Source organism: Dromiciops gliroides, chromosome 2 (assembly GCF_019393635.1).
Source record: "Dromiciops gliroides isolate mDroGli1 chromosome 2, mDroGli1.pri, whole genome shotgun sequence".
Taxonomy (NCBI): Eukaryota; Metazoa; Chordata; class Mammalia; order Microbiotheria; family Microbiotheriidae; genus Dromiciops; species Dromiciops gliroides.
The window spans coordinates 190,806,079-190,820,183 of record NC_057862.1 but is presented as its reverse complement, the minus strand read 5'-3'; the positions used below and the strand labels follow the sequence as shown (position 1 = coordinate 190,820,183).

The window sequence follows — 14,105 nt, the reverse complement described above, 5'->3', positions numbered from 1 at the left end:
TAATAGAGAAGGCCCCTAGACATAATAAGACATAATGTGGTGTCAGAAAACCTGGGTTCTTGGGCTCATTTTAACTCTAATCGCTATATGACTGGTAAAGAGGGTCAGGGGAAAGAAAACTGGATTTGGAGTCAGAAAGATGAGTTCTAATTGGGGATGTGCTGGTGAACATTTAAAAACTGGCTCTCCTGGAAAAAAATGTACACATGACAAATTCTTAAGTTTATTCCACATTATTACTATTTCCTCCACTTTTTTTTTTTTTTTTAGTGAGGCAATTGGGGTTAAGGGACTTGCCCAGGGTCACACAGCTAGTAAGTGTTAAGTGTCTGAGGCCGGATTTGAACTCAGGTACTCCTGACTCCAGGGCCAGTGCTCTATCCACTGCGCCACCTAGCTGCCCCCCTCCATCACTTTTTTAAGTCCAGACAATCAACAAAACAATGACTCAAACCCTGATTTGTAGCATTTGCCGATTTTCTGAGTTGTAAATACTCACACTGAACGTTTTGCAGCCAGCTTCCCAGAGCAGGTTCTAACTAGCTCCAGAAAATCCTTCGTTCCAGTCTTGGTTTTGTCACTTACTACCTGTATGGCTTTGGGAAAGTTGCAACATCTCTGAGCTTCAACTTGAATTCTTTCAAAAATGGGAAGGTGAGATTAATTGATTTTCAAGGTTCCTTTCCAACTCTTAAAATGCTCTGATCCTAAGTCACTTAGCCTGCACGGGCTTTAGTCTCCACAGCTAGAAAACTCATCTTGCAGGGTTTGGATACCTCTAGGCATGAGTTTGACCCCTTCCAGTTGGCCTGGGCACTGTGAATCTCAAATGTGCCTCTTAAGTATCACTCCTGACTTGAAGCAGCCTTGCTGAGCAGATCCAAGCTTCCAGGCTGCTGATGGAAATATTCCCTGCTGTAAATGAAAGCCCTGGGGGCAGCTAGGTGGCACAGTGGATAGAGCACTCAGGAGGACCTGAGTTCAAATCCGACCTCAGACACTTACTAGCTGTGTGACCCTGGGCAAGTCACTTAACCCCAACAGCCTCACAAAACCAAAAAAAAAAAAAAAATGAAAGCCCTGGCCTTGCCCAGTAGGGCAACACTAATACCTGATTCCCCTTCCCTGGCTCACTCCTCAGTTGCAGCCTGCCTCCTTGGCTGGTTTACAAATGATGGAGGGAATTTCAAGCTGAGGCTTCTCTGATTGCCTAGAGAAGACCAACATTAGACACAGAGATGTTATATATATATATATATATATATATATATACATACATATACATATATACATATATATACATATATACATACACATATATACCCATACCCATATACATATACATATACCCATACCCATATACATATACATGTAAAATCACACTATATACACTTCTGTTTATCAGTTCTTCCTCTGCAGGTGGGTAGTATCATTTTTCATAGGTCCTTTGTAGCCAATATGAGTGTTTATAATACTCTGAATAATTTAGTCATTCACAATTTTTCTTCCAACAATATTGCTATTACTATATACAACATTCTCTTGGTTATGCTCACTTTACTTTTCATTATCTCCTGTAAATCTTTCCATATTTTTCTAAAATCAACCAGCTCATCAGTTTTTACAGCCCAGTAGTATTCCATTACAATCATATACCAGGACTTGTTTAGCCAGTCCCCAGTTGATGGGCATCCTCTCAATTTCCAGTTCTTTACCATCACAAAGAGAGCTGCTAGAAATATTTTGGAACATAGAAGGTCTTTTCCTTTTCACCTGATCACCTTGGGAAACAGACCTAATACTGGTGTTGCTGGGTCAAAGGATACACAGTTTTATAACTCTTTGGGGAGGGTGGTTTCTGAAGGGAAAGAATTGGTAGAAAGTTTGTTGATAGCCTATTTGTCCCCTCCTCTTCCCAACCCTAGAATGACTCCATCAACCCTGAAGATTTCCCTGAGCCCGTCTATAGGAGTTTTCTCATGAATCTATGTCCTCGACCTGAAATTGATGAGATCTTCACCTCTCAGTGAGTTTCCTGGGCACCAGTCTAGCACATGGCTTATGGGAGAAGGGTTAGGCTGGGCTGGGCTCAGGGGATTGGGCTATTAGAGGCAGGATCAGCAGGCTCTGGCCTTCTATAGTAGATATCAGGGCACCTGACCAGGGGCTTATTAGAATCACCCCCCAAATCCCTGGAGATTATGAATCTAAGATTTTCCTTCTCCACTTGGACTGCAGCCATGCCAAAGCAAAGCCTTACATGACTAAGGAACATCTGACCAAGTTCATTAACCAAAAACAGCGGGATGCCCGACTCAACTCCCTACTCTTTCCACCAGCCCGACCAGACCAAGTACAATGCCTCATTGAAAAGTATGAGCCCAGTGGCATCAACATCCAGAGGGGTGAGGCTCCCAACCCTTCCCTACAACTTGTTTTTTACCTTGGGTCCTTTTTTTTTTCACCCTGAATTCCCCACCTTTCTAGGTTTCCAACTCTATTTTCCTCCCAACTTGTGGCTCCAGTCACTTTTCCAGTCATTCTTTTTTAGCTATAGCCAGACTTTCTCCCTTTTCTCCCTAACTCATCCTTTTTTATCTAGCAGTGAGGAACAAACCCTAGCATCCTGTCTCCCTGCCTCCTTCTCCTTCACCTTCCCCCACATAATGGCATCTCCCTCTTCCTCAGGTCAGCTGTCCCCAGAGGGGATGGTATGGTTCCTATGTGGTCCTGAGAACAGTATAGTGGCCCAAGATAAGCTGTTGCTGCACCAAGACATGAACCAGCCTCTGAATCACTACTTCATCAACTCCTCCCACAACACCTACCTGACAGGTGAGGCTCCCTACCTCAGAGAGTAAGGGTACTTTGATAGCTCTCCTAACACTAAGGCAAGGTAAATGGGCTTTGCCCTGGGGTGCTACATTCAGCAGTGAAGAACAACCCCCACCCTCCCATACATCTACACACTCACCTATCTCAAATGAGGAGTGCTTGTTTCAGGGCGCAAAATTTGCTAGTTATGTCTCTGCCTCAAGGGAGTCCATTTATCTGCCTACCTTGGGCTCTTTACCTCCATCTTTGACCTTTGATTGAGAATCTTATCCCTTATGAACATTTCCTGTCCTCTTCCCCACATTCTAACTTTGAGGGCTGAGGATGCTGCCTGAGGCTAGGATGCATTACCATGAAGCAGGGGTGGTCATGGTATGGTAGATAGGGCCTGAACTTAGAGTCAGGATGGACCTCGGTTCAGAGCTCATCTCAGACAATAAGATTCTGTCTTCTTTAAAAGAGATATTAGGAGCAGCTAGGTGGCACAGTGGATGGAGCACTGACCCTGGAGTCGGGAGGACCTGAGTTCAAATCCAGCCTCAGACACTTAACACTCACTAGCTGTGTGACCCTAGGCAAGTCACTTAACCCCAATTGCCTCACCAAAAAAAAAAATCAAAAAAAAGAAAAAAAGAGATATTAAATATATTATGATAAAATTAAAGTGACTCTGACAGTCCAGAGCACGAGGAGAGACTCAGACACTTAGGAGCTATGTAACACCTCTCTGAGCCTCAGTTTCCTCATCTATAAAATGACTTGATGGACTTTTGCCTTTAAAAAAAAACCTACAATCCTATGATCTTATGAGAAAGGAGCCTGTCTGGCCTTAACCCTGAGTGATCCCACCCCATCTGCTTGTTCAGCTGGCCAGTTCTCAGGACCCTCGTCCTCAGAGATGTACAGACAGGTCTTGCTCTCCGGCTGCCGCTGTGTGGAGCTTGACTGCTGGAAGGGGAAGCCTCCTGAGGAAGAGCCTATCATCACCCATGGTTTCACCATGACCACAGACATTTTATTCAAGGTGGGATGATTGGGAAGGAGAAGGAGAAAGGGACATCCGAGCAGGGGCTAAATCACTATGACTAAGAGCTGGGAAGGCTCAGAGAAGAACTGAAATCTAGAGTTTTAAAAAAAAAAGTAAGCCAGGGGGCAGCTGGGTGGTACAGTGGATAGAGCACTGGCCCTGGAATCAGGAGTACCTGAGTTCAAATCCGGCCTCAGACACTTAACACTTACTAGCTGTGTGACCCTGGGCAAGTCACTTAACCCCAATTGCCTCACTAAAAAAAAAAAAAAGTAAGCCTGGTAGAAGATGGGTGGGAGTAGATTATGGAGTAGGAGGAGAAAGGGCATCCCAGTGTGAAGGGTATCCCTGGAGCTCCAATCCCCACACATTGCCCTCCTCCAGGATGCAGTGGAAGCCATTGCTGAGAGTGCCTTCAAGACCTCACTCTATCCTGTCATCTTGTCCTTTGAAAACCATGTAGACTCGTGAGTATCTTCCCTGTATCCCCAACCTCTCACCTCCATCTCTGACCTCCCACTGCTATCTCCAGACTCCTTGGAGTGCTCTTCGGTTTCCTCAAGACTAGATAAGCTCCTATAAGTCCCTAGTCCCTGTCATCTAGGTCTACCTGAAGCCCTTTGGATCAGCCTGTCCTGGTGATCCCATTTTAATGGGAGGGGAGAGGCAGGCAAGATGGTTGGGGCGGGTGTGGGCTACATCTTCTCCATGAGATTGAGTAGGAGATGGGATGAGGTCTCCCTCTGAGGTCCACAGGCCAATTACTGTTCTCCTCACTTTTTTTTTTTTGCTGATTTTTTAAAACCTTAACAATTTTTTTTAAGAATTAAAAAGCATTTATTTCCTCTCCCTCCTACCTTCTTTCTTGCAAAAGAAAAAGAAAAACAAAGACCTTGGAACAAATATGCATAGTCAAGCAAAAACCATTTCTCACATTGGCCATGTCTAAAAACGTATGCTTCATTCTTCCCCTTGGGTCTGCCACCTCTCATGGTGGGTGGCAAATTTTTGTTAGGAGGTGGGCAACATACTTTGTCCTTTGAACAAAGGGTTGGTCATTGCATTGATTAGAGTTCTTAAACTATTTGCAATTGTTTGTCTTTCAAATATTATTGTAGGTAATGTTTTATATAATTGCACATGTATAACCTATATCTGATTGCTTTCTTGCTTCAGGGAGGGGGGAGGAGAGGGAGGGAAGGAGGGATGGAATTTTAAAATCAAAGACTTTAAATAAAAATGTTTATTATAAAAAAATCTTATTGTAGAAATTGTTCTGGTTTTGCTCACTTCACTCTGAATCAGTTCATAAAAGTGTTCCCAGGTTTTTCAGAAACCACCCCTATCATCATTTCTTACAGCATAATGGTATACCATTACATTCCTAGACCATAATCTGTTGAGCCATCGCCTGATTCCTTTCATTTTTACTTTACAATCTATTCTTTGCAGACCCCGACAACAGGCCAAGATGGCAGAGTACTGCCGGACCATATTTGGGGACATGCTGCTCACTGAGACCCTGGACAAGTTCCCTGTAAGCATGTAGTCCTTGAGAATAGAGACTGTTTCATTCTCTGTATTTGTGTCATATCAGAGTACCTGGCACTTAATAAATGCTTGTTGATCAACTGATTATAGTAGGGAAGGAAAGCAATTGTGAGACTAAATCATGGTTGATTTCAAGGTCTCCGGAGCTTTGAGGTTTGGATCCTATTCTATATGCCTCAGGGGAGATTAGCTTGTTTAGGTTAAATAGCATTTATGTAGCTTTAAGGTTTGCAAATACTATCTCATTTTATCCTCCTAACAACCCAGGGAGGTAGGTGCTATTATTATCCTCTTTTTATAAATGAGGAAACTGAGGCAGAGAGAGAATAAGTGATTTGCCCAAAATCATACAGCTACTATATGTGTGAGGCTGGATTTCAAGTCAAATCTGCCTGACTCCAGGTCCAGCATTCATTCCTAGGTGTCATCAGGGGAGGATAGGTGACACTTAGCTCTGACAGTCTCCCCTCCAAATCCCTCAGTTGAAGCCAGGGGTCCCCCTCCCCAGTCCCCAGGACCTTGTGGGCAAGATCCTAATCAAGAATAAGAAGAATCAGTCTCCAGCTCCTGTTCCACCCAAGAAGGAAATGTGTGCAGAGACAGAGGGCTCCAACCAGCCCAGTCCAGCCATGGGTGAGGACACAGGTGAGAAGTCTTAAAGGGGTGAACTAGATCAGTGGGGCTGGGATAGGAGGATGTGAAGTAAAAAAGGGTGATGAAGAGGGATTCTGTGACAGGAGGGAGTGGTCTCTGACCTTGGCAAATGGGGGCCTATTCGCAAATGGGATTGTTGTTAATCAAGACAGCCTTGGGGGTGAGTTTCTCCGAAGAAGATACAGATGAAGTTATGTTGGGAAGATATTGTATTAGTAATGTATTAGTAAAGGGAGCACTAGATTTGGAATCTAGAAGATCTCAGTTTGAAGACTTAGTAAGTCCTGCCTTGAGAGCGTGCTAGCTTTGTGACCCTGGGCAAGTCATTTTGCCTCCTTGAAGTCTTGTTTCTTCATCTGTAAAATGGGCCTGACCATAGCCACTCCCTCAGGTTGTCAAGGAGGGTCAAATGAGATCGTGTAGGTATAGCTCTTTGCAAATCTCCAAGTCCTGTGCAAATGTAAGATATTCTTATAACAGTGTGGGTTGGTGAGGAAGAAACTGAGGTGGAGGAGGAGGAAGAAGAAGAAGAGGAAGAATCAGGTAACCTGGATGAAGAGGAAATAAAGAAGATGCAGTCGGATGAGGTAGGAAAGAGAAGGTAGCAGAAAGGCACTCCCATCTCCCCAACTCACCCAGAAGTTATTAGCTCTTCTTCTAGTTCCTTCACAGGAACTGGCCCCCAGGGCCCCCTGTGCTTTCAACTTCCAGGCAGTAGAATCTGGAGGGGTGAGATGGGGGTTTCAGGACAATTGACTTCCATAAGCCTGGATCTTTGCTTCCTGTGGGCCCTCCCTGCCCCCTTCTTAGCTTACTTCCCACCCCCAACTGTATCTTCCTCCAATCCTTATCTTTCTACCAGGGCACAGCTGGCCTGGAGGTGACAGCATACGAAGAGATGTCCAGTCTGGTCAACTACATCCAGCCCACAAAATTCATCTCCTTTGAGTTCTCCTCCCGTGAGAGACAGTGGGATAGGGCTGGGGATGCAGGGAAGGGCTGGGGGAGAGAGGGGCTTTGAGAGGGTGAGATGTGTACAATAAGGCGGCTGGGGAGGGAGAGGTTCCTGGGATAGAAGAGCAGAGGAGCAGTTAGAGTGAGAAGAAAACCACAGGGAGTAGCACTGTGTCGGTGGGAGACACCATGCTTGGGAGCATTCCTTCACTCAATGGTCATGCCCAGTATTATCTATGAATGCTCAGACTATGAACTTTGGCAAGAAACTTAACTGATTGACAATAATTCCGAGCCCTCTGCCTCCCCCACTCAGAGAACCCTTGTACTAATATAGATGGCCTCTGCAGCTTCCCAGCATCAGAACAGGCCCTATTTGTAAAACAAAATCACCCCCTTCTAGGCCTTGACTAGGGGCTTCTATATGATCTGCTGGGGACATGGGAGCCACAGCAAGGCTATAAACAAGAGCAGGACTCCTTTAGGAATTGATGGGTTGATGGAATGATGCCAGGCCAAACCTCCAGGTCTTCTGCTAACTTTATGAGGTGCTGTGATTCCTGAGAGGAAAGAGGAACCAAGGCAACTTGTATGGGCTCATCTGCATGCATGCATACCCATCCTTCCTGTGTATACTTACACATATATAAACATATGCCTTCCCAAAAGGTCATAGACTCTTAGGATAGTGATAACAACAATAATAAAACCCGCCGTATTAAAGCACTTTGTAAATGTTTTCTCATTTGATCCTCATAATACTCCTGGGAGGCTGGTGTTACCTCCATTTACAGATGAGGAAACTGAGGCTTAAAGCCATTAAGTGACCTGCCCAGAGTCACACTGCTAGTAAACATTTGAGATAGGATTCAAACACAAGTCTTCTAGCCCTTAGCACAATGCCTAACACATAGTAGGTTCCTAATAAATGCTTGTTGACATGATTTGACTTCACATCTTGATTCCAAGTTCAGGGGGCAGCTAAGTGGTGCAGTGGATAAAACACTGGCCCTGAATTCAGGAGGACCTGAGTTCAAATCCAGCCTCAGACACTTGACACTTACTAGCTGTGTGACCCTGGGCAAGTCACTTAACCCTCATTGCCCTGCAAAGAAAGAAAGAAAGAAAGAAAGAGAGAGAGAGAGAGAGAGAGAGAGAGAGAGAGAGAAAGAAAAATTAATGGAGATTCCAAGTTCAGCACTCTATCTACTACATGGCCTAGCAGCTGGATGAGAGCTAAAAGAAAGCATTTGTTAGCATTAGGGGCAGTTAGTTGGTGCAATGGATAGAGCACTGAGTCTGGAGTCGGGACAACCTGAATTCATCTAACCTCAGAGACACTTACTAGCTGTATGATCCTTGTCAAGTCACTTAACTTTTGTATGCCTCAATTTCGTTACCCGTAAAATGGAGATCATAACAGCACCTACCTTCTAGGCTTGTTTGAGGATCAAATGTGATAATATTTGTAAAATGCTTAGCACAGTGTTTTGGCATATAGTAGGTGCTTAATAAACGTGTATCCCTTTCACTATTCCCTCCTGATTTAAAAATGGGCTTGTGTTGCCACTTCCCTCCATTTTCTTTCTTTCTTTCTTTCTTTCTTTCTTTCTTTCTTTCTTTCTTTCTTTCTTTCTTTCTTTCTTTCTTTCTTTCTTTCTTTCTTTCTTTCTTTTTGTTCTTTCTTTCTTCCTTTCTTTCTTTTTGTTCTTTCTTTCTTCCTTCCTTTCTTTCTTTCTTTCTTGCAGGGCAATGAGGGTTAAGTGACTTGCCCAGGGTCACACAGCTAGTTAAGTGGCAAGTGTCTGAGGTCGGATTTGAACTCAGGTCCTCCTGAATCCAGGGCCGGTGCTTTATCTACCTTCCATTTTCATAATATTTTAACTAGAAGGAGACCCTAGAGGCTATCTCTTCCAATCCTCTGATTTTAAAGAGGGAGGAAGTGGGGCCTGACTCGATGCAGCTAAGAAGTGACTGAATTAGGATTCAGACCCCAGCTCTCTAGCTACAAATCCGTCACCTTCTACCACACTGCCTCCAGGGACAGAATGGGGCAGCCCCATGCCAGCCAGAGGGCCCCTGGTGTACACATCAGGTTTTGGGTGGGGAGGAGCTGAAGGAACCTGTAATCAATTTCTTTCCCACCCCAGAGAAGAATCGGAGTTATGTCATCTCTTCCTTCACGGAGCTGAAGGCCTATGACCTGCTCACCAAATCCCCCGTGCAGTTTGTGGAGTATCCTTGAAATCACAGATGGGTGGGACACCCGGATGTTTTTTTACAGGGGAGGGTATCATTGGACCACCTGGGAGAAGGTCTCTGTGGGAGAGGAGGGCCGGGGTGCTAGGAGGGGTCACTGACTGCCAGGTAGGATCCTATACACAGGACAGCTACAATAAGCGTCAGATGAGTCGGATCTACCCCAAGGGCACCAGAATGGACTCGTCCAACTACTCTCCCCAGATGTTCTGGAATGCAGGATGCCAGATGGTTGCCCTCAATTTCCAGACCATGGGCGAGTACAAATCCCAGCTGCTCATCTGGGGCAGTTCTTTACCCAGCAACCACCACCATACTCCTCCTCCCTTCCCCACCCCCAGCAGTAGCCTGTACCTATGACCCAATCCTGTTTGTAGTGATTGTCTACATATGTGGGGGTTTTTGGGTGGTGATGGTATGTGTGTGTATGTTTCAGCTTGACTGAGTATGTGTCTATAATTACATATCTTGGTTCGTGTGTGCGCGAGTTTGAGGCTGCATTTGGGTCTGCCTCCTCACCTCCTACCTGTCTTGTTATTCTTCTTTTTCTGCCTCAACCCTAGCAAAGTCTGACTCCCATACCCAAAACTGTCCTTGCCCCCTCTTGGGTCTGGTGTCTGTGGCCCTTCTTTTTTTTTCTTCTTTTTTTTTGGTGGGGCAATGAAGGTTAAATGACTTGCCCAGGGTTACACAGCTAGTAAGTGTCAAATATCTGAGGCGGGATTTGAACTCAGGTCCTCCTGAATCCAGGGCCAGTGCTTTATCCATGGAGCCACCTAGCTGCCCCTGTGGCCCTTCTTTTAAGGAGAAAGAATAGGGAAGTAACTCCAAGAATGATGGCTAGAGGCCTTCCTGACGTATGTCACCGTGTTCCCCATCGTTCCCTCCTCCCTTCTTAGGAAGGAAGGACAAAAGCACACTGAGATGAATAGGGAGAGACAGGTCAAGGACCTGATTAACAATTTAGAAATGGAACTAGAAACCAAAGGTCTTGCTTGCCCACTGTCCTTGTCACTGTCCCTGCTGTCTTACCAGTGCTTGATGGTTGGGGTGTACTTAGCTATCTGTCCTCCTATGCCCTTAGATATGCCCATGCAGCAGAACATGGCGCTGTTTGAGTTCAACGGGCAGAGTGGCTACCTGCTCAAGCACGAGTTCATGCGCCGGCCAGACAAGCAGTTCGACCCCTTCTCTGTGGACCGAATCGATGTGGTGGTGGCCACCACTCTCTCCATCACGGCAAGACCCTTGGGAGGAGTCAGGGCCTGGTGGGGGAGCTTTGACTCCAGAGAGTGGGTTGGACTAACGACTTAGGTTATGAGTCTAGGGGAGTTGGGGGGGAGGTGGTTCTCCTTCTTTCCCTCCTCCCCCTCTGCTGAGATCCCAGAAAACTTCAACTCAAGCAGCTTCAAGCAGCTTCCTGCAGTAGCAGGTTACCTTGGAAACTACCTCCTCCTCAACACTGGAGGCTGCCTCTTAATCCCCATGGAAACAGAGGGGGAGGGCTGGAGGCTGGGATGGAGGGAAGGGGGAGCGGATGAAATAAGTAGGGGCTGTGTGGGGGTAGCAGGTGCCCTGTACTAGTAAAGATGCTAAACTACACTGACCCCGGGGAAACTGAGGCAGCTCATCTCCGAGTTCATCCGACAGAGAGGAGATGGTTTTCAGAGTCGCAGATTTTAATCCTAACAACCAAACAACATTGCCTCTGCCACATGGCCGGAACAGAATGGAGGGAGCCTTCGCATCCCCCCAAATTTCCTCATAGTGTTTATAGGAAGCCTTAGTGGAAGGGAACTATCAATTCCCCTCCGAAGAGGCACTGAAGAGGAAACCTGAGGCTGGAGCCCCTCGTAACATTTCTCTGCCCCTCCTTCCTCTATCCCTGGTCAATAGGTGATCTCTGGGCAGTTTCTGTCAGAACGAAGTGTCCGAACTTACGTGGAGGTGGAGGTTTTCGGCTTGCCTGGAGACCCCAAGAGACGCTACCGCACCAAACTAACACCCAATGCCAACTCCATAAATCCTGTCTGGAAAGAGGACCCCTTTGTCTTTGAGAAGGTGGGATGGGTGGGGGACAGGGTGGGGAATCGGACAGGAAAGTGTTTGGGCGTCGAGGTCACAAACCTCTCCACAGGATCCACAATTCTATCCACAAGGATGAAAAAATGAATGAGATGAAGGGATGCCTAGAGGAATAGTGCTATTTCCTTCCTTCTCTACCCCTTCCCCACTCCCTACCCACCTTTCCTCTCTTTTTTGGCCTCGAAAAACCAAGTTAGCCCAGTCGGCGTGTGTGTGTGTGTGTGTGTGTGTGTGTGTGTGTGTGTTGTGGGTTGCCATGCTGGTGCATGGAATGCAATGCTTTTTTGGTAACATGGGGACACCTGGGAAGCCACACTTGGCTGTTATAGGATTGTAGGATCATGGAGATCATTGCGGAAGATCCCAGTTGGGGCTGCTAGACTCACTCTGGGTTTTCTGCCCCATGGCACACCAACCAGAACCTCTTTTGTCAGTAGACAGAACTAAAGACATAACTAGTCATTTTGGTACCTGGAACAAGTTTTAAAAAATTTGCTCTCAAGTCAAAATTTTTAGAGAAATTCAGTTGAAAGAGATAGAAAGAGAGAAACTCTGTTTGGTGAGAGATCCCAGGACAATCCTCATGACAGGAGCAGGGCAGGGTAAGTAAGGGCAGAGACCCTGTCTTCTGTAGGCCAAAACTTGAGTTTGAGGCATGGAATAGGGTGAGGCTAGCCTAGGGAGGAGCTCACCTAGGGTACAGCCACCGGGGGAGGAAGTCGACCATCTGGTAGCTTTTAATTTTAATTAATTATTCTTGCTAACTAGTTGCTATAAATTGGTTTCAATTCTGCTGGAGACAAAGTGCTATTAAGAGATTGTTAAATTTTGGTGCCCTGGGGCAAAGCTCTGCTCATCTCAGCCTAGTTATAACTCTGATATTTCCCAGGACCTAGGGGGCCTTGCCTTTTCCCATAAGATCAGCCCTATGAGATGAGGCAGCACCAATGAAATCTGGAAGTATTGTTGAGCCCAGACTGGATAATCAGGGATTAAAAGGCTTTAGGAATCAGCATCCAGTTGGGTATCTTCCTTTAGTATATATTTGGCCAGGTCTGGTAATACATTCCAGTTAGAAGAATCAGGCATCAGGCATCGAGCATCAGGCACTGACCTCCTTGACTAGCACTATTGCCTCCTCCCCACCCCCACCCCCATCCCACTTTCCACCCCAAGGACTCTAGGACCTTGGAACTGAGGAAGATGGAGAACTCGGCCTCCTAGAGCTGCTTCCCCTTACCCAAAACTGGTTCTCCTCTCCCCAGATCATGATGCCAGAACTGGCGTCTCTGAGAGTAGCAGTACTGGAGGAAGGAGGCAAATTCATCGGGCACCGAATTATCCCAGTCCATGCCCTACAGTCAGGTAAGGACATTGCTCTCTGGGAGTCTTTGGAGAAGAGGGAAAGGCCAGGAAAACTGATGATGTGGGGGCAGGTGGGGTATATGTGGGAGGAAGAATGGAGGATTCCTTAGATTGAGCTCTCACATAAACTAGGAGGCTGAAGGGAGCATTTGTGCTTTGGATGGAGGGGGCCCCCTGACCAGCGCTTCCCTAAAGGGGAGACTGAGGGAAAGCTGGGCTGGGAGAATGCAAGCCAGGACTGGACAACAGGTGTACGTTTGTCCAGGAAACTGATTGTAGATTAACCAGCATCCCCAGTGCTTAGAGAAGAAATGAAAGGGACAGCAAAGGCTTCGTCTAATCTGGAGTAACAGTAAGAAGGAAAAGGATAGAGACGAGATGTGGGATTTGATTGGTGTAGTGAACTCTCACCTGAGGAAACCCCCTCCCCTGATGCTGATGGGCACCTTTTTTGCAGCTCGTAGCGTTACGCAGTCGCCTCTGCTGCTGAGAAACCTTGGCTGAGGTCATAGGACCAGAATGTATCGGCTTGAATCCAGCCTGGTTCTGAGGCTGGCCCTTTATCCCCTATGCCCTGCTGGTTCTCAGTAATAATAGTGAATAACATTCCACATTCATCTCACTTCTTTAATGCTTACCAAGCCCCTTACGACAACCACAGGAAGGAGGGAATGGAGATAGAGTTTTGCAGATGAGGAAAAGAAGGCTAAATTACTTGCCCGGAGTAAATCGTAGGTCTGGGGATAGACCTTTGGGTTCTTTGGGGTCTTGGTTTATCAGGTCCACAACTCTTTCCAATAGATGCAATTGGAATAGATTGCATTCCAATAGATCCTAAGGCAAGGTCTACAGACCTGGATGATTTCAGGGGATTCATTATTTCATATGAGGAAAAGACAAATCTCTATTTTCAACAGTCTCTAACTGAATTTTAACATTTACTTCAATTATTTAAAAGCATTATTTTGAGGAGTCTGTAGGCTTCACCAAATTAACAAAGAGATCCACGATCCATAAAAAAGATTAATCCAGAACCTTTAGAATCTAAACCACACTATATCTGAATGTCTCACTTGCCAAGAATCATGGGTCTAGAGCTAAAATGGACCTTATGGGTCATCTAGTCCAACAGCCTAATTTTACAGAGGAGAAAACTGAGGCACAGAGAGGTTAAGTGATTTGTCCTAATATCGCACCAACAACTAGGCAGGTTCTCTGATTCTAGTAGTAGGGCTCTTTCCACGATGGTATTCTGCTTCTCTTAAACAGTCTATCCTGGTTGCCTAGGCCAATCCATCAATCAACAAACATTTATTAAGCACCTATGACTCACCAGCCATTGTATTAATCCTACCATGTTATGAGCAAGAGCCTG

At 45.9% G+C, this 14,105-nt stretch overlaps 1 protein-coding gene across 3 annotated transcripts in view; it reads left to right on the top strand.

The window, feature by feature from the left end:
* Positions 1 to 14,105, top strand: part of PLCB2 (phospholipase C beta 2) — a 40,810-nt gene that overhangs the window by 13,838 nt on the left and 12,867 nt on the right. For all 3 annotated transcript variants that reach the window (XM_043988927.1, XM_043988926.1, XM_043988925.1), the window contains exons 9-22: positions 1,926 to 2,026; positions 2,239 to 2,405; positions 2,689 to 2,835; positions 3,702 to 3,859; positions 4,247 to 4,329; positions 5,315 to 5,399; positions 5,896 to 6,058; positions 6,548 to 6,654; positions 6,930 to 7,026; positions 9,172 to 9,256; positions 9,412 to 9,536; positions 10,365 to 10,519; positions 11,177 to 11,341; positions 12,631 to 12,730. In XM_043988927.1, the coding sequence (XP_043844862.1) occupies positions 1,926 to 2,026; positions 2,239 to 2,405; positions 2,689 to 2,835; positions 3,702 to 3,859; positions 4,247 to 4,329; positions 5,315 to 5,399; positions 5,896 to 6,058; positions 6,548 to 6,654; positions 6,930 to 7,026; positions 9,172 to 9,256; positions 9,412 to 9,536; positions 10,365 to 10,519; positions 11,177 to 11,341; positions 12,631 to 12,730 (1,738 nt within the window). The remainder of the gene's footprint in view (positions 1 to 1,925; positions 2,027 to 2,238; positions 2,406 to 2,688; positions 2,836 to 3,701; positions 3,860 to 4,246; positions 4,330 to 5,314; positions 5,400 to 5,895; positions 6,059 to 6,547; positions 6,655 to 6,929; positions 7,027 to 9,171; positions 9,257 to 9,411; positions 9,537 to 10,364; positions 10,520 to 11,176; positions 11,342 to 12,630; positions 12,731 to 14,105) is intronic.